At 54.4% G+C, this 20,507-nt stretch overlaps 1 protein-coding gene across 1 annotated transcript; it reads left to right on the top strand.

Moving 5' to 3' along the window:
• Positions 1 to 6,089: 6,089 nt before the first annotated feature.
• Positions 6,090 to 19,266, top strand: LOC133340215 (prickle planar cell polarity protein 3-like; the record flags this gene model as incomplete). Its single annotated transcript, XM_061548242.1, has 8 exons — positions 6,090 to 6,137; positions 7,905 to 8,057; positions 8,320 to 8,433; positions 10,441 to 10,581; positions 11,493 to 11,699; positions 14,212 to 14,404; positions 15,418 to 16,170; positions 18,431 to 19,266. Coding segments are annotated over 8 exons (2,445 nt in total), but the record flags the coding sequence as incomplete, so codon positions are not given.
• Positions 19,267 to 20,507: the final 1,241 nt, after the last annotated feature.

Here is a 20,507-nt window from a genome sequence, read left to right as displayed (position 1 = left end):
TTGTGACGAGCTGTGACGAGCGGCTGGCCTCGTGACGAGCGCCATGGCCAGTGGGAGGGGGCTTCCACGCAGAGTGGTCCAGAGCGTCTGGGGGGGGGGGTAGGGGGGGGTAGGGGGGGTAGGGGGGTCTGCAGGGGGGGTGGTTCTGGCCCCCGCAAGAGTTCCCCGAGTGGAGTGTTGTGGCTGCGTGGAGTTTGGATGTTCTCCATCTGCTCTGCGTGGATATCGTCAGATTCATCTCATTTCCTCCCATAAGTGAAACTAAAATGTGACTGGTATGGGCCAGACGTGGGTGGGGCTGTTTGGAGAGGGGAGGGTGGGGAAGGGAGGGTGGGGTGGGGCTGGGTGAGGAGAGGAGGGTAGAGGGTGGGGCTGGGTGGGGAGGGGAGAGTGGAGAAGGGCTGGGTGAGGAGGGGAGGGTGGGGAGGGGCTGGCTTGGAGAGGGAAGGGCTGGGTGGGGGTGGGGCTGGGTGGGGTGGGGCTGGTCACCCTGCGGTGCCCTTATAAAACTCAACGCTGGTGCCCGCCCTCACAGTCGCCCTTATTTTCAGAATTCACCACGACACTGGTCCTGGTGCCAACGAGGTTGTGGGGGGCCGCTGGCGTGGGGGGCGGGGGGGGGCATGGCTCCCGTGTCCAGAAGCAGCTCGTGACGACGACGACGACGACAACGACGACGCGTCCTCGTCGTCACCCTCGCTCACCCACGCGGCGCTACAGCTTGAGGGACGACGACGCGTCTTCGTCGTCACCTTCACTCACCCACGCGCGCTACAGCTTGAGAGACGACGACGCGTCCTCGTCGTCACCCTCACCCACGCGGCGCTGCAGCTTGAGGGACGAGGCCGTCGTGCGCTCCTCTCAGAGGACGCTTCTTGTTCGCATGCTGACCACGGGCATTGTGCGCTTAGCGCAGAGAAGATTCCTCGCGTGAAAAGGTTTCAGTTCGGCGTCCTGGCATCTTAACGCGGCTGTTTTGTTGCCAGAAAAAAAAGAGGAAACCTGTTCTCATCGTGCGATCAAATCGGACTTTTATTCGCACAGAAACACCTCGACAACTCATCACCACGTGGCACGACACCCCCCCCCCCCGGCTCCGTCGGGCCCTCCCCCCCGGCTCCATCGGCTCACACAGCCGCTGCTGGGAGCACACGTGTTGCACACTCGAGATGAAGGAACGTGGGCAGGTGCCTCCAAATCGAGGGCAAGCACATTTATTTATTGTGGTTCATATGAATCTTGGGAAGAACAGCAGCGTCACTCTTTGGGTCCTTGACCTGTAAAATGCAACAGCGCGTGTTACACGCAGCAATCCTTCCGAAACGCCATTAACCATGTGGCTGGTCTACACGTCCGGTTATCATTAACCCTTTCTCTTAAACTAATTCTATTACTGATAAATCATCCTTATCTTTGACAATCCATTTGCACATCACTATTCGAATATTACTTTAATCCTAAGCTGTAAGTCCATCTATACCATCCACTTCTATCGGTATCTTACACCCATTATATGTACTGTATGCGTACAGTATACGTACTGTATATCACCATTGTACAGCTTACTACTTTACATGTGTTCGATGCTCAATAGCATTGCAAGTAGTCAGACTCTGGGTACATGGGCATGGTTATAGACTAGTAGTCATACTCTGGGTACATGGGCATGGTTATAGACTAGTAGTCATACTCTGGGTACATGGGCATGGTTATAGACTAGTAGTCATACTCTGGGTACATGGGCATGGTTATAGACTAGTAGTCATACTCTGGGTACATGGGCATGGTTATAGACTAGTAGTCATACTCTGGGTACATGGGCATGGTTATAGACTAGTAGTCATACTCTGGGTACATGGGCATGGTTATAGACTAGTAGTTATACTCTGGGGACATGGGCATGGTTATAGAGTAGTAGTCATACTCTGGGGACATGGGCATTGGTTATAGACTAGTAGTCATACTTTGGGTGCATGGGCATGGTTATAGACTAAGCAGTATTACAGTTAGAGAATTACAATGACAGTAACTAATTACAGTGCGTCATCCCTTTACAATGCACAGTGCTAAAACGCCTCTAATTGCATATATCACAAACGAACAATTCAAAGCCAAGCTTAAAGTCTAAAACAAGTCTAGAACAAATCTAGAACATTTATATAACGATCAAAAACAACCTTTGGGTCCTTGACCTGTAAAATGCAACAGCGCGTGTTACACGCAGCAATCCTTCCGAGACGCCATTAACCATGTGGCTGGTCTACACGTGCGGTTATTCATTAACCCTGCCAGCCACCTACAGGCCCGACTCAGACATTACATGCTGCTGTACACACATGCATTGATGCATTGCACAGCACATCAGGACTTTCACAGAACCACACTTTACTCCCTTGCTGTACAAGGACACACTTACAAGAGTGATCCATTCCTAATGTGCCACATGTGGAATGAATGTGATTGTTATAATTGTACTTTCCATTTGCTTCGTTTTACTACATATTTGAGGGGGGGGGTCTGACTTTTGAAGACGCCGTGTGACGAGGGGGGTCAAAAATTGGCCAAAATCGTGTGACGTCATTTATGGACGGCCCTTAAGAGATGGCCACATCGGCCGTTTGATGTCCCGATGCAGATCAAGAGGCCACCTCTTGATGGGCAAATTGTGATTTGGTTGGTTTGGGTTGGTCAGAATGTGTATAATGTATTTTCATAATTTGAACTTGCACGAGCGAAATTGTCTCCAATAACGAGTTCTCACTACATTTATGCATAGTTTGATTTTAGACACACTGTACAAATTATTTCAGGTTTTCATGACGTGCACTTGGAGGTATTCTAATTAATCTACAGCCCTGATCTGTTATCAAATGAGTTACGATTGGGCCACTCATGGATTAATTGGAAGCATTGTCCCATTACTAAACAATTACACAAATTACAGTTTATAAAACTATGTTACCTACAAAGGGGTATAGGTGTAAAGTCACGTAGTTAGAAAAAAATTTAAATAATACAAATCACGACGTTTTGATTGCAACACAATCAATCATCATCAGCCGGTGGGAGGAAAACAATTCTCGCTGTGGGTTTCCCACCTGATGATGATGATTGACTGTGTTGCAATCGAACGTCGTGATTTATTTTATTTAATTTATTTCTAAATATGTGACTTTACCGAAAGAACCAAAGAGTATGGATTCCTGCAGTCACGAAAGCTTCAAATCAAGATTTGGTAGGAGGTGTCTTCTTCCGATAAATCATTATGCCTACCACCATCAGAACAACGAACGGTCACGATCCCAGCAGAAATTAAAAGGATTTGTTCTGCAGGTGACAACTTATAGGGGACACAAACATTCAGTAGCATATACATTGACATTTTAAATAAAATATGAAGCCATTCGTACATCACCATGTGCATTGATCTTACGTTCACATGTCTTGTGTTTCAACAGCAAAACATGAAATGGATTCCACTTTGAGTCTCATCAGCACAGCAGACTGTGGCCCATTAAGCTCCTGGGATTTACAAATGTAATTGGCATGAGCTCTCAATGAACATCGTGGAAACCGTTCAGTACCGCACTATATTAGCCTTATGTGTTGATGTATAGGTTAGATAAAGTAAATACTGTATACATCACTACACAAACAAAGTCTTCTGGACCAATACCGTGTATATATGTTAATGTGTACATGCTTCTAGTGGACAGCAGGGGGCAGTGCAGTTTCATTTATTTGGTATTAGTCCCGAGCCATTCGGCTCTTGAATCGGGACGTAAGGGCATGCAAAGGTGAGCAATTTCTTGCCATTTCATCTCACTGGACTTCTAACGAGTGCAGTGTCTCTCTACACCCTGCACACGTGCGAGCTGTAGAGAAGCCCTCGTCTTATTGAGTGCAGCATTCTTGATCTAAATGATAACCATTTTTTCTTCCAACCATGACCCCATGTGTTCCATCACACACAAATGAACAATGTTATATATATGTACTAGCTCTACTACCCGGCAGCCTTGGTCTCCCCAGTGGCGATGTTCACACAGCACACCAGTTACTCGTTTGAGGCTGAGTCGACCTAGGGGAGGCCCAGGACTGGTTCAATATTGCCGTCACTGGTGGTGGCCGTGAGCGGGAATCTAACTCGGGTCGCCGGGTTAAAGCTCTATGGGGGATCTTTGGAGCGGTGGTGTAGCGGGTAGCGCTACGCTGCGCTACGGACCCGGCGTCCCGAGTTCGATTCCCACTCACGGCCACCACCAGTGACGATTATATTGAACCGGTCCTGGGCCTCCCCTAGGTCGACTCAGCCTCAAACGAGTAACTGTTGTGCTGTGCGAACATCGCCACTGGGGAGACCAAGGCTGCCGGGCGTGGTGCTGGCCACCCACCCCCTCCTGTGCTGTGCCGGCCTTCACAGGTGTTCGCTAACAGCACTTGCCCCCTACAGTCTCACAGGCTACACGGGGGATCTTTGTCTGTATCCTGTGTGTGTGGGGGGGGGGGGGCAGCGACTGCCGTAGCGATTCTCGTGGAAATCGAACTCGGGTCGCCGGGTCTATAATGTTACGAATCTACACACTCACAGGTATACTACTGTATTAAAATCTTTCTTTTGACCACAGAATTTGCCCACGAATTTATTGGAGCCTTCGCCGATTGGTAAACATTTACTCTTTGGCTCTTTCGGTAAAGTCAACACTTGATAGACATTTGTTAGACGAGCAGCACGCACTGACTCACGCCCATTGCTCGCGAGGCGTTTCGTTAATCATCTCGTGAGTCCTGGAAGTGTCTCCTCTGGATCACGGAGCGAGGGCGCCCCTCCCTCCTCCCCCTCCTCACCCCGTGGAATGTCGCGATCGCTTTAAACGAGAGAGAAGTCCGCCAAGCAGCAGCAGCATCATCATCAGCAGCAGCATCATCATCAACAGCATCATCATCAGCAGCAGCAGCATCAGCAGCATCATCATCAGCAGCATCAGCAGCAGCAGCAGCATCATCAACAGCTGAGCACCGACGAAAACGACGAGGAGAAGGTGGAGTAGGTGGAGGAGGTGGAGGAGGAGGTGGAGGAGGTGGAGGAAGAGGAGGAGGAAGAGGTGGAGGAAAAGGAGGAGGAGAGAGCTTCACGATTCTTCTCCTTCGACGGCGCTCTCGGGTGAGGAGAATTACTTTGGCGGCTCACATTGGCATGTGTGCCTATGTACGTCTCTCTGTCTCTCTTTGTATCTCTGTGATATCTGTCTCTGCTTACATGTCTGTCTGTGTGTCTATGTTGTGTCTCTCTCTGTGTGTGTCTCTGTGTGTCTCTCTCTATGTATCTCTGTGATGTCTGTCTCTACTTATGTGTCTGTCTGTGTGTCTATGTTGTGCGTCTCTCACTTTGTGTCTCTGTGTGTCTCTGTGTTGTCTCTTTCTATGTATCTCTGTGATATCTGTCTCTGCTTATATGTCTGTCTATATGTCTCTGGTTCTGTATTTTCATCTCTCTCTCAAATGTAGCATTCTCAGGAAGAACGTAATCAACCAGGTAGGGTGTTGACTGTTATGTTATCCGACTCTCTGTTGTATTACATTACATTTCTAAGTATAATAGATTTGTGTTTCTATTCCATTTATACCTGATGACGATTTCTTGTGTTGTAATCGAAACGTCGTATGCTAGTATTAAATTTATTATTTTATCTTTATACGTGACTTTACCGAAAGAACCAAAGAGTAATACTGTATATTAGTGTGTTACACTGTATATTAGTGTGTGTGTGTGTTACACTGTATATTAGTGTGTGTGTGTTATACTGTATATCAGTGTGTGTGTGTGTTATATCCCCAGCCTCTGACCCCCCCGCCTCCCAGCAGCTATCGTATCACCAGCGAAACACCGCACATCCCCCCGGTCCCTGCCACCTTTGTTCAACCTCTGGCTCATCAAGGCCAGCTGTAGTGCAGAGCTAACTCTGAAGCCTCCCCGTGTGGCTGGGAGCTGTGCCAGGGATTCATGGATAATCCATGATGCCGGCTCGCCTCTTGTCTGCTGAACACTGCCCACAGCTCGCTCCACCTGACGCGGGGTTCATTTGGAGGCTGTGTCGAGAAATGTTAACTCCCTCGCCTGGTACGCAGGATGTCCTGTATTCGATCCCGACCCTGACACCTGCTGTATATTTGGAGTTTGCGTGTCTCTCCATCTCGCCCCGTGGTCACGTGCACTTTTATCCGGGTCCTCCGGTTTTTCTCCTCCACATTTAGAAGTATTTGGCTGCTATGCATTTCCACGCAATAAGCCACTTTGTTGAGCTTTCATTTGTGGCCAAGTCGCTTCTGAAAAAGAGCTATATAGCTCTGTGGGCCGTACCTGGTAAAACCAAAAAATAGTTTTTGGTTCATAATCTGGGGTCTAACACCAACCCCTGCAAATCCTCACGGCCCAAATGTGTTCACGTGAAATTATGCAAGAAAACAACATTGTAATTACAGAGATAAAAATGGAATTAGTGGATTCATTGCACATGATTGGAATGTATAACAGAAGGAACCATGACACGCTCACACCCAAATTGTAAATTGTTTTAAAATGACGTTGCCGGTTGGGTAAAACACAAGCGACTGTTGGTTTAAGTCCACCTGATCGTGATACTAAACCCAAGCAAAGGATTTGTTGAACCCATGTCATTGATTATTAAATCCTTTGGAATCTTTGTGTTAAACAACCGGTGGTCTAAACCCCATTCGATTGGTGTGTGCGACACCGATGCGATCTACTTGTTAAACCCACTTGATCAGCATACTAAACCCATATGTGCGGTGGTCTTGTATGTGCTGTATGTATGTTGAACTTCTTTCGCACCCTACGTCGCCAACCGTGCTAATCGGAGGTGCGGGGGAAGTACAACGAACCAGGGGTGAGGAACCCTTTTCATTACTTGTGAATGTGTGCCTGTTCAAAATGTTTAGCATACTTCCCAACATTCAACAAACTTGACATTTGGCACGTGGGTAGCTTCCAGACTGTACACAATACAAAAAGTATAAAAATAGACTTTTGTATTTTGGGGGGCGCAATAATGGATATATTTTGCATGGCAAGTGAGCGGTGACGTCACATCTGTCATGTCACCCGCATGTGGCAGCGTCATGCAGTGTGCCTTCCGACGTCACGCATCCCCCCCCCAACTCTCCGCTTAGGCCGTGTATTAATCCAAGACAAGAATCCAAGTCTCGGGCGAAGCCGGGTAGTAAAGCTAGTACTACATATACCTTTGGAGGGCCACACATTAACCGAATCAAGCCCATCTTCTTGGTTCTTTCGGTAAAGTCACGTAGAATGGAAGTAATAAAATAATAAAATATAATAAAATAATTCTCACGACGTTTCGGCCACAACGCAAGCAGCCGTCCTCAGGTGAAGAACAGGTCTGTTGAAACAGAATTATGTTTACTATTTTATTATTTCCATTCTACGTGATTTTACCGACAGAACCAAGAAGATGAATCCCTGCAGTCACGAAAGCTTTAAATCGAAATCGAATCAAGCCCGTTTAGCGAAGAAACTCTCCTCCAAGGGCGACTCGACTGGCATGGCAGACCAACGCACGGCACCCCGATCGTCTATGCAACCAAAATGTGCCCTTTGCAGTGGAAACCTTCCCCTGCAGCAGCCGCTGATGGATAAGTATCGTTTTGCGGGCCGTCCCAAGAGCGGCAGGCCACACATGTCCACGGGGCCGTCCGTGCGGGATGAAGCTGCGGGAGCCCCTCGCCTGCTCGGGCCTGGGGGCCCCTCGCGGGTTCACCGCGGCTCCCTTGCACAAGCTCGCATGCGGCCGGCGTGCCGAGCCGCGTGCCAACGTCGAAGCTGAACCCCCCCCGCGTGCGTCCGCTGTCGCCCGCGTAGGGAGGAGGGCGGCGACGCTGCGGGCGGCGCGACGATGGAGAAGGCGGTGGGCAAGGTGGCGCACGAGATGCAGCGCAACTCCGTCTCCGACGACGACGACCCGTGCCGCGCCCTTGAGGAGTACACGTGGGTCCCGCCAGGACTCGAGCCCGAGCAGGTAGCTTCCTGCCTTCTGCGGCCGCCCTTCATCGTCGCGTTCTCGCTACTGCCCAGCCCTTTGTATGCATATACATGCATAGAAATAACGCTGTGCTTGAGCGCAAACCCTTGAGCGGACTGACTTGTGCGGATATACACGGGCACCAGAATCCACCACCTGGAATCTGCTCCCACGCCATCTTGTTCGTTTGCCTGCATTTAACAACAAAATAGACGTTAACTAAACAACCCTTCCCTGTTTCTGACGATGACCGTCGCAGGTCCACCGCTATTTCCGCTGCCTGCCCGAGGAGCGCGTGCCGTACGTCAACAGCCCCGGAGAGAAGTACCGCATGGAGCAGCTGCTGCGCCAGCTGCCGCCGCCCGACGACCAGGTGACGGTCCCCCGGGAGTCGGGGGGGGGGGGGGCGGCACGACATGCACGGCGTTCCCTCCCACGCTCGCGTGGAATGACAATCCTGCAGTCTTAGCCAAATGATTTTTCTTCAGCGAAAGTACATTTCTGAGCTGCTGCTGCTGATGACGATGAAGCCAGATGCCTCGCACGAAGGGCGTGTCGCTTCATGCAGGTGGGAGATCTGCAATCCGGCCGATTGCCAGGCCGCATGATGCCACGTGCCTGCGTTGGTGGTGTGTGTGCGTGCCTATGTGTATGGTGTGTGTGTGTGGGTGGTGTGTGTGCGTACGTGTATGGTGTGTGTACGTGGGTGGTGTGTGTGCGTGGGTGGTGTGTGTGCGTGCGTACGTGTATGGTGTGTGTGCGTGGGTGGTGTGTGTGCGTGCGTACGTGTATGGTGTGTGTGCGTGGGTGGTGTGTGTGCGTGCGTACGTGGGTGGTGTGTATGCGTGGGTGGTGTGTGTGCGTGGGTGGTGTGTGTGTGCGTCCATGTATGGTGTGTGTGCATGGGTGGTGTGTGTGCGTGGGTGGTGTGTGTGCGTGGGGTGGTGTGTGTGCGTGGGTGGGGTGGTGTGTGTGCGTACGTGCATGGTGTGTAAGCGTGGGTGGTGTGTGTGCGTGTGTACGTGTATGGTGTGTGTGTGCGTGGGTGGTGTGTGTGTGTGCGTACGTGCATGGTGTGTGTGCGTGGGTGGTGTGTGTGCGTGCGTACGTGTATGGTGTGTGCGTGGGTGGTGTGTGCGTGCGTGCGTATGTGTATGGTGTGTGTGTGCGTGGGTTGGTGTGTGTGCGTGCGTACGTGCATGGTGTGTGTGCGTGGGTGGTGTGTGTGCGTGCATACGTGTATGGTGTGTGTGCGTGGGTGGTGGGGTGTGCGTGCGTATGTGTATGGTGTGTGTGCGTGGATGGTGTGTGTGCGTGCGTACGTGGGTGGTGTGTGTGCGTTGGAGGTGTGTGTGCGTGCGTACGTTTATGCTGTGTGTGCGTGGGTGGTGTGTGCGTGGGTGGTGTGTGTGTGTGCGTGTATGGTGTGTGTGCGTGGGTGGTGTGTGTGCGTGCGTACGTGTATGGTGTGTGGGCGTGGGTGGTGTGTGTGCGTGCGTACGTGCATGGTGTGTGTGCGTGGGTGGTGTGTGTGCGTGCGTATGTTTGCGTGCGTGTGGGTGTAGGTGGTGTGTATATGATGAGCGGTCGTGTAACGGTTAGCACACTGTGCGATGAACCTGGCGACCCGGGTTCGATTCCGCCAACACCAGTGACATTTATCTGAACCCGTCGTGGGCCTCTCCTAGGTCGACTCGGCCTCAAATGAGTACCTGGTGCGGTGTGTAAACATCGCCACTGAGGAGACAAAGGTGACCCGGGCTTGATGCTTGGCCACACCACCTCCCCGTAATAGGTGCAGGCGAATGCCACTTTGCCCCAGCATCCTGTGTAGGCCTCACAGGGATGCTTGTGGTGGATGCCTCTTGCTCATATCGCCTGCAAGTGTAATTGAGTTTTCTAAGTGCCACCTGAGGATTTCCCCCCCATAATGGGGGACGTGCGTTATTTAATTGGTTTGTCATGCGGAGATGTTAGGGCAGGCGTGTATTTAAGTGGCATCAACGTCAGTCAGGGTTGTAGAGTGACAGAAAATGGCGGTTCATAGGTGGATCCTCGAATCCATCTTTGCGTGAATTTTGGTGGCCGCGCTTGGAATGGTGTTCAACTTCTGTCGCATCGTACATAGCTAGTTGTCGTGAGGTTGTCATTGGTAGTTCGTTGTCGGTGGTGGAGGTGTCGTAGTTATCGGTGGCGTTCATGCCTTTGGTGTTTTTGACGGTGTCACTGATGGACGTGATGGTGGTGGCGTCGATGGTGCCCATTGATGGCCTTGTTGTCGATGGGCGACATCCGTCGGCGACGGCGGTGCTGACGATCGTAGCGGAGCATTCCTTTTCGGTGTCGTTGACGTTAAACGGCGGTGGCGATGTCGGCGCAGGTGGGGTACTGCAGCTCTCTGGGCGAGGAGGAGAAGCAGGAGCTGAAGCAGTTCAGCGCTTGGCGCAGGCGCGAGGCGCTCGGCCTGGGAGCCGTCAAGACCTTCCCCGTCACGACCCTGGAGGGCGCGACGTGCGAGCAGGTAACGTGTCCAGGCCGCGCGATTTGCATTGCCACAATCGCACTGCCGGGGCCTGCATTGGCCTGCTGATGTGCTGACGTGGTTAACGGGCACACCAATGTGTGTTGAGAAAGAGGAATATGAAAGCCGTCAGGAGGTTGTGATGTTTGGGTCTCGACCGAGGTGTCCGTTATGCGAGTCGGGCGCCATTCCATTGGAATCCAGATATGATGGGTCGCACAAAAGTTGGGGGTGCATCTTTCAATCCGGTAGGTGTCTGCGTGTGACCTAATCTATATAACTTTATTGACGCCGGGCACAAGTTTGGGGGCACGTATTACATTCTGGGGTGTCTTATACTCCCAACATGTTGATGATGATGATGATACTCCTTCGCTCGCTGGCACTGGGCTTGTTTTGCCGGGTCCTCCAGGACAACGAGTGCTTTTGACCACCGGTCCCCCCCCCCCCCCCGACTCGGCAGCAACGTACGCGCTGCCATGCTCTACGCCGCTGCGCCGCGATGGGGGGGGGGTGGGCGGCAGCGGCGGTGGCGGAGAAGAGAGATCTACGTGCTCGGTGGACTTGCCCCCCGGCCCCTCCTCTCACGCTACTCCCCTGCACTCTTTACCTCTCCCCCTCTCGGCCCGCGCTACTCCCCTCCGCGCACGCTCTCCGCTTCGGCAGTCAAGGCCCTCTGTCGATCCCCGCCACGACTGACCGCCTGTCCCCCCCTCCTCCCCACCCCCCACCCCCACGGGCACAACCCGGAAAACGCAGCGGGCAACCGCGCCAACGCTCACGGCGCCCGTGCAGCGACCGGTCGTCGCGGGGAGGAGAGGGCGAGCGAGCAAGCGAGAGCGCTTCTCTAGACTCACGAGCAAATCCTCCGCGTTCCCCTCCTCCGCTCCCCGCGCCCATTCTCTCCGCAGTGCGGCGGCGGCATCGCCGGAGGCGAGGTGGCGGTGTTCGCGTCGCGTGCGGGGCACCCCCCGTGCTGGCACCACCCCGCCTGCTTCGTGTGCGCCGCGTGCCGGGAGCTCCTCGTAGACCTCATCTACTTCTTGGCGGACGGGAAGCTCTACTGCGGGCGGCACCACGACGAGCGCTTCAAGCCGCGCTGCGGCGCGTGTGACGAGGTGAGGCGGAGCAGCGGTGGCGATTGCGGTCGTGACGATGGCCCCACCGCCCCCCACACACCGCCCCCCCCACACACACCACACACAACCGCCCCCACACACCCCCCACACACACCGCCCCCCACACACCGCCCCCCCCACACCGCCCCCCACACACCGGCCCCACACACCGCCCCCACACACACCGCCCCCACACACCCCCCACACACACCGCCCCCACACCACCCCCCACACACACTGCCCCCACACACCCCCCACACACACCGCCCCCACACACCCCCCACACACACCGCCCCCCACACACCGCCCCCCCCACACCACCCCCCACACACCGCCCCCACACACCCCCCCCACACACACCGCCCCCCACACACCCCCCCCACACACACCGCCCCCCACACACACCGCCCCCCACACACCGCCCCCACACCGCCCCCTCACCCCCCACCCCCCCTACCCCCCACACCGCCCCCACACCGCCCCCCACCCCCCCACCGCCCCCCCACCCCCCCCACCCCCCCCACCCCCCCCACCCCCACCCCCCACCCCCCCCCCCCACCCCCCACACCGCCCCCACCGCTACCTGCCGGCACCACTTGGGTCCCCGAGTAGACCAGCGAGCCCTTTCAGGCGTCACGAGCCCGGCCTCTAGCGTGTAATCTGCGCTCCCAGTGGCGTCGCCGCAGGGCATAAAGCTCAGGGCATCAAACGTGCGCACAATTCGCTTGGACACCCTCGCATGCGAAATGTTCCGTCTCTAGAAATTATGAAATATATATATTTAATTGTCAGCTCCATGTTCAAATCCTGATATCTGCAACACAAGACGATGAATACAACAATCCAAGCCATCTTGTCTGATGTCTACCCCATCAGCATTTCTCTCACCCCACTGAATCCCATAAAGTTTGTCTCCGTTGATTTCCTTTCTTTTCTCACAATATCTTCATGCCGTTGTGTCTATTATATCCCTCCTGTCCATTTCGGTAGCATTCTATAATTCGAACGGTGGGGGGGGGCTGCCTCACCTGATTGAGTTACTGTCTAGATTTACACCAAATAACACTGAACCCTTTAACACGTAGCAGGCTTTCGCGACCAATATTATTCATAATCAACATTGTTGGGTTTAGATCGCGTTATTTATAAATGTGTCGTAACCCTCCACCACCCGACACGGCCAATCAGCAAAAAAGTGTCACGTTGACAAAAGACAAAATAGTCCACTGCTTTAGCCCACCGGTGTGTTGAAGCGTGAAACCACAACATTTACAATTTGAGTAGCACTTCTTCTTCTTGGTTCTTTCGGTAAAGTCATCACGTAGAAGGGAAATAATACAATAATAAAAATAAAACATAATAAAATAATTCTCACGACGTTTCGGCCACAACGCAAGCAGCCGTCCTCAGGTGAAACCAGGTCTGTCGGGGAGACAGCGTCTGAATGAAACAGCACACGAGCTTGGAGCATATATATAAGCTGGGTTGGGAGGGGGGGAAAGGGCGCTTCGACAAAATAATTTGCATATCAAGAGGAATTTAGCATATTTATGGAAAATGCAGGAATGTTATTAGTACTACATATGCCCGTGCATCATGCAGGATTAGCAGCATCAAAGGGAGGGGATATGGGAAATGCAGGTATGTGATTAGTACTACTTATGCCCGTGCATTATGCAGGACTAGCAGCATCAAAGGGAGGGGATATGGGAAATGCAGGTATGTGATTAGTACTACATATGCCCGTGCATTATGCAGGACTAGCAGCATCAAAGGGAGGGGATATGGGAAATGCAGGAATGTGATTAGTACTACATATGCCCGTGCATTATGCAGGATTAGCAGCATCAAAGGGAGGGGATATGGGAAATGCAGGTATGTGATTAGTACTGCATATGCCCGTGCATTATGCAGGACTAGCAATATCAAAGGGAGGGGATATGGGAAATGCAGGAATGTGATTAGTACTAATTATGCCCGTGCATTATGCAGGATTAGCAGCATCAAAGGGAGGGGATATGGTAAATGCAGGTATGTGATTAGTACTAATTATACCCGTGCATTATGCAGGACTAGCAACATCAAAGGGAGGGGATATGGGAAATGCAGGTGTGTGATTAGTACTACTTATGCCCGTGCATTATGCAGGACTATCAGCATCAAAGGGAGGGGATATGGGAAATGCAGGTATGTGATTAGTACTACTTATGCCCGTGCATTATGCAGGACTAGCAGCATCAAAGGGAGGGGATATGGGAAATGCAGGAATGTGATTAGTACTACATATGCCCGTGCATTATGCAGGATTAGCAGCACTGTGACGTTTCGCTGGTAATTGCATCCAGCATCATCGGGCAATTCGCCAGAATGTTCCGTCTCAAGAAATTATGAACCGTACGGACCTTCGGGGCGGGGCGGGGGGGGGGGGGTGCCTCAGCCTTACTCCGACAGCGTCTCGAGCGTTAACACCCACGTCCGCTCCCCTCTCCACCCCGACCCCTCCGAAACCCAGATCATCTTTGCGGACGAGTGCACGGAGGCGGAGGGCCGCCACTGGCACACGCGCCACTTCAGCTGCGCCCAGTGCCACGTGGCGCTGGGCGGACGGAGCTACGTCATGGAGCACGGGCGCCCCTTCTGCTGCCCGTGCCTGCGGGCGCGGCACGCGGCGGCGGCGGCGTGCCGGAGCCGCCACCGGCACATCGGTGAGGGGGCCGCAGACGCCGGCGGAGGAGCCGCGCTGCCGCGTGTACGGTCATTCCGGCTTGAAATTCGGTCACTCAGTCAGTCAGTCACTCAGTCAGTCACTCAGTCAGTCAGTCGGTAAGTCACTCAGTCAGTCAGTCACTCAGTCAGTCAGTCGGTAAGTCACTCAGTCAGTCAGTCAGTCACTCAGTCAGTCAGTCGGTAAGTCACTCAGTCAGTCAGTCAGTCACTCAGTCAGTCAGTCGGTAAGTCACTCAGTCAGTCAGTCAGTCGGTAAGTCACTCAGTCAGTCAGTCACTCAGTCAGTCAGTCGGTAAGTCACTCAGTCAGTCAGTCACTCAGTCAGTCAGTCGGTAAGTCACTCAGTCAGTCAGTCACTCAGTCAGTAAGCGGCATCGCCGTGGGCACGTTCGGCTCGCCAGCCGTGCCGCTTGCCCCCCCCCCCCCCCCCCCCCCCCTGTCTCTGCGGCGCTCGCTTCGTTGTTTTTGTAACGGTGCCGTGCTTGCCCTTGATGGTGGCAGTCTGTCCGATGTCGAGGAGGTCCTGATGGTGCTGCTGCTGCTGGTCACGAGGAGAGGGCTTCAGCAGAGAGAGAGTTTGCGTCGTGTTGGCGTTCCTCCTCCTCCTTCCACAGAGCCACAGTGAGGCTGCATTACGGACGTGTTGAATCTCACGTTGTAAATGCAGTGTCAATGCACTGGCTCTGTACTGTCTGGCTGTCTATAACTGGGGAGGGGGGGGTGGGTTGCAGGTGGCGGCGAACACGACAACTCTTGCTAAGACAACGCGATACGATTGAAACTTTAGTGGCAATTTGCATCGCCCGCATCCTCCCCCCCTTCTGCTCTCTCCGCGTGCCGCCTACGGACCGCGCCGGCACGAGCCCGGCCGTCAAATTCGCGCGGCTGCCGGCGCCGACGGCAAACGCGCCGAGCGCGAACCGAATGCGCGGCGCACGCAACGACTTCTTCCCCCTCTCCTCTCCTTTCGACCGCCATTCTTTCTCGCCAGGCCTGCAGCAGGAGGAGGAGCGGCGCGTGACGCACGCCGGCCGGGTCTGGCACACGAGGAGCGACCGCTGCCTGGGAGGAGACGGCGGCGGCGAAGCGACCGACCCGGCCTTCCGGAGCTCGCGGGACCCTCGCCGCGGCATCCGCACGACCCCCGCCGGAGCCGGCGCCGGCGCTCGAAAGCCGCTTGCCGTCGAAGCGCCAAAGTCGCCCGGCTACAGCCCGGAGGCGGCGTCGGCGCAGAGCCCCCTCGGCGAGCCGGGGAGCGTGCCGGGATTCCGCGGCTATGCCGAGTCGTCATCGCGAGGCGCCGCCGGCGCGGCTGCTGCCGTGATGTCGGCGTACGAGCCGGACCAGACTCCGAAGAAGCCCCGGGCTTTCCCGACGCGGCGCTCGGTGACGTTTGGCTGCGGGAGGAGCTCCCCCGAGGCGGCGATGGGAGGCGCCGGCGGCAACCCGCCGGTCGACCGCGACCACCCTCCGTACGGCCTTCCCAAGAGCCGGCAGCGGACACAAGATGGCCCCCGGGGCGGCGGCGGCGGCGTCCGGCAGGCCGCCCGCGAGGCAGCGGACGAGATGAGTTTCCCGCCGTCTCCTTCGCCGGGGTCGTGCGTCCATGAGGGATGTCGCGAGGGGGCTGCGGCGGCGGCGGCCTTCAGCGGCAGGGAGCCGCGGCAACATTCGCGGCTCGGCGTGGCCGTGCGGGGGCTGATAGACGTGGGATGGGCGTCGCCGCATGACTCCGACAGCACCGGTGAGCGATGTTCACTGGGGGTTTTGTTTTCTTTCTCTTTCCCCTTCCTCCACTGGCCAAGCTCTTCCTGTCGGCTGTAAGTAACAGCCATCACGTGAGAGCATCGTCACGCTCGGGTAGAGATGGGCTAAGTACAAAGTCGGCACGGATGTCAGATGAGCACTGGGCAATGTGTGCGACGGTCAACAGAGCCGCCCGAGAGAAACCGCGTCACGCGTTTGACGAGCGCGCACGTGACAATGCACGTGCGCCTTAGTCGTCGCCGACGCGGTTGGGCTAGGGGCGAAAGGGAATATCTAGGGTGTGTTCGTTCGCTTCCTTTTTAAGTTGGCGACGGCCGCTCTCGCGGTCGCGAGGTGTGCGCGGGAAGGTGGGCCTGGGTGGGCGGGTCGATTCTCGGTGGGCGTGCGTTTGTGCGACGCACCGCCGCGTGCCAAGGAACGGGAGTGGTTTTGATCGAGAAGAATGCTTCGCGAGAGACGCTCGGGACAGCGAAACGATGAATATCCATGTCACACTCTACATCACGATTCAGATTCACGTCGCCCCCATGACCAGCACGGCAGGGAGGGGGGGGGGGGCTTCATCCAGCAGTGGATTTACAAAAGGGCTGGACATTTAGCCTCTTAACAACTCTTGGCATTTTACATCCACTAATCAATCCAATACCGATCTCCACGCCGTGCCGGTCACACTTCACCGCGTTGGTCAGCGCAGCTTGGTTGCAGGTAGGGAGAGGTTCCCTGGGACCGATTCAGACATATCTCTGATCGGTCGGCTGATCGGTCGATTCCAAATGGGTTGTCGGCAGCAGATCTAGTCTTGTTGACCACGGCAGAACGCTGTCGTCTTTTTTGGCTCTCGCCGATTTTTCTGGCGCTTTAAGAGACGCCGCCGCCGCTGTCGTCAAGGCGTCACGTCAGCGGGATCAGGCGTCATACCGTGCCGATTCGTCTCATTCACTCAGTCACTCAGTCAGTCAGTCACTCAGTCAGTCAGTCGGTAAGTCAGTCAGTCGGTCAGTCAGTCACTCAGTCAGTCAGTCGGTAAGTCAGTTGGTAAGTCAGTCACTCAGTCAGTCAGTCACTCAGTCAGTCAGTCGGTAAGTCAGTCACTCAGTCGGTAAGTCAGTCACTCAGTCAGTCAATCACTCAGTCAGTCAGTCACTCAGTCAGTCAGTCAGTCGGTAAGTCAGTCAGTCAGTCAGTCGATAAGTCAGTCAGTCACTCAGTCAGTCACTCAGTCAGTCAGTCACTCAGTCACTCGGTCAGTCAGTCAGTCACTCAGTCAGTCACTCAGTCAGTCACTCAGTCAGTCAGTCACTCAGTCACTCAGTCAGTCACTCAGTCACTCAGTCAGTCACTCAGTCAGTCAGTCGGTAAGTCAGTCAGTCAGTCGATAAGTCAGTCACTCAGTCGGTAAGTCAGTCACTCAGTCAGTCACTCAGTCAGTCACTCACTCAGTCAGTCAGTCGGTAAGTCAGTCAGTCGATAAGTCAGTCACTCAGTCACTAAGTCAGTCACTCAGTCAGTCACTCAGTCAGTCACTCAGTCAATCGGTCAGTCAGTCACTCAGTCAGTCACTCAGTCAGTCACTCAGTCAGTCAGTCAGTAAGTCAGTCACTCAGTCGGTAAGTCAGTCACTCAGTCACTCGGTCAGTCAGTCGGTAAGTCAGTCACTCAGTCGGTAAGTCAGTCACTCAGTCGGTAAGTCAGTCACTCAGTCAGTCGGTAATTCAGTCAGTCGGTAAGTCAGTCACTCAGTCAGTCAGTCACTCAGTCAGTCAGTCGGTAAGTCACTCAGTCAGTCAGTCAGTCATTCGGTCAACAGCCAGTCGTTCTGTCAGGACAGCTGATGTGTTTGGTGATTTAAGCGCATAGCAACATCGTACGTGGCGTGTCACTACGTGGCCCAATCTGGCCAACTTGCGTTGTTGTTTATGCTTGTAGGTATGTGCTGTTTATGGTTTGTGTAGTTTTCCTGCCTGGCATCGTTAGTGTTTACGTGTTGTTTACATCACCTTCTTGCCTCCCTTTCATCAACCTGCACTGACAGGCTGCGGCGATGTGTGCTCAAACACGCGCCCCTGTCTGAAGAGAAGGGGCTGACGATTTCAAATTCATATCGTCCATAAAAATCACAGCGGTGTACGCAGCCGATGCAAGAATACTGACAGTTTTGCAGCTCTCCTTTTATTAACACGTGTACATTTTTTTTTTAATTAAACCCTTTTCCTTTACATTTTTTCTAACGTCACCAGGCCTCTCGGTGGACACTGACGGCAAATCGCCCGACCAGCCGTCCAAGTCCGTCGGCGGCGGGTGCGGCCTCGGCTCGGCGGAGAATCTCAGCGCGGCGGGCCCCCTCGCCTCCGCCTCTCGCTGCCGCAGCGCCGAGTCGCGCTCCGGCCTCCGCTGGAGCCGGCGCCCCTCCGAGCACGAGCGGGGCCGCCCCTCCCAGCCGGCTCCCCTCCATGGCTGCGACCGTGCGCTCCGCTCCCAGTCGCAGCCGCGCTTCCTCGCGCAGTTGGAACCGAGCGAGCGACCCCGCCACCGCAGCCGGCGGCGGCGGCGTTACCATCGCTCACGCGAGCCGCGGAGCTCGCGCTCGGAGAACGCGCTGCACGAGCCCGCGGCCGTGGAACGGAGCCGGCGCCGCTTCGAGGACGAGCCGGGGGCACGCGCGCACGAGGACTGCGAGCAGCTGACGCGGCGCAAGTCCGAGATGGACGTGGGGGCGCGGGGCGGCCACCCGCAGGCGCCGCCGCGCTCCGTCTACGCGCCGGACGACTTGGCGCTCGACCCGGACGACGGGCGGGACGACAGTTCGGACGACTGGTGCTCCACCTGCTCCTCGTCTTCCTCGTCGGACTCGGACGACGACGGGTTCTTCCTGGGGCAGCCGATCCTGCGCACCGTGCTCGTGCTGTCGCTGCGGTGCCGCGAGGGCGGCGGCGGTGATGCCGCGGCGATGGCGGCGGGGACGGTGGCGGGGACGGTGGGGTACGGCGGGCGGTCACCACACTTCATCACGATGCCAGCGATGTCGAGGAAGCAGCAGAGCCGGCGCAGGAATAAGAACTGCATCATCTCGTAGCCGCCGGGTCGGTGACCACCTTCGGAAACGCCGGGTCCGGCGAAAGATAGAGACGCGGAGAGGGCAGGTTGGAAATGATGAGAAGTATCGCCAATTAGTTTAACGGTAAACGAATGTTTACGTTTGTAAAGTCCACGCATTTTCAGATATCGTTGTGCTAAGAGGACGTGTTTCCGAGCTTTGAAGCTTCGCGCATCTCAAGGGCGGAAGGGGGAACGAGACTGCTTTGATGGTGACGTTCATGCAACGGATGTGACGATGGCGTTTCGCCGAGCCGCCTTTCAAGTTGCACCTATCGTCAGCGTGCGTAGATTTGTTATCTATCATCGCGTCGTCATTTTGAGACCGATCCTCCTGTGATTTGGCCGACTTTGCACACGAAAGGGCACAAGGCTCTCGGCTTCACATTCTACATCTAAACAACAAGGGCAAATGTAAAAAAACGAAGTGTCAGTAACGCTAAAGCTGATTGTAGAAAAATACGAACGGTAAATGTAACAGCTTGAATGTTTGAAGTGCACCTATATGTGTATTTTATTTTCTTCCTTCGACTTTCTCGACTCGCGTATTACAACATGTAAAACTTGTTTTTGTTTGTCGATTTAAAGCTTTCGTGACTGCAGGGATTCATCTTCTTGGTTCTTTCGGTAATAGACGCTCCAAGCCTGGTGGTGTTTCATTCAGACGCTGTCTTCCCGACAGCCCTGTTCTTCACCTGAGGACGGCTGCTTGCGTTGTGGCCAAAACGTCGTGAGAATTGTATTTTGTGTTTCATTTTTATTATCACTATAACTACCACTATCACTACCCCTATCACTACCCCTACCACTACCCATATCACTACCCCTATCACTATCACTACCCCTATCACTACCACTATCACTACCCCGACCACTCCCCATATCACCACCTCAAAACCCTTAACCACTCCCATCTGTGTTACTGTCACCATAGCAACACCACCACTTTTAATAACTTCACTCTTTATCACAACCACTAAGTTACGTACAAATTCATAATTATCATGAAGTGCCTTGAACGACAGCGAGAACTTGGACAGCCGGTCGGGCAGCGAACCAAATGAAAAAAAAAACATGAAAACGCCGAGAGTGAAAGTGGCTTCGCTCATAAACGAGTGATGCTCATCTCCCGTTTAACAGCCCAGAGGACGCGGAGGAAATTCTACATTCCTATGGCGGGGGCAAGGAATTCCAGAGGGCAATCACTTTCCCAGAAAGTGG

The sequence above is a fragment of the Lethenteron reissneri genome, unplaced genomic scaffold (genome assembly GCF_015708825.2).
Source record: "Lethenteron reissneri isolate LAM-NWPU_2019-01 unplaced genomic scaffold, ASM1570882v1 scaffold_95, whole genome shotgun sequence".
Taxonomy (NCBI): Eukaryota; Metazoa; Chordata; class Hyperoartia; order Petromyzontiformes; family Petromyzontidae; genus Lethenteron; species Lethenteron reissneri.
This window is presented reverse-complemented; position numbering and strand designations above follow the sequence as displayed.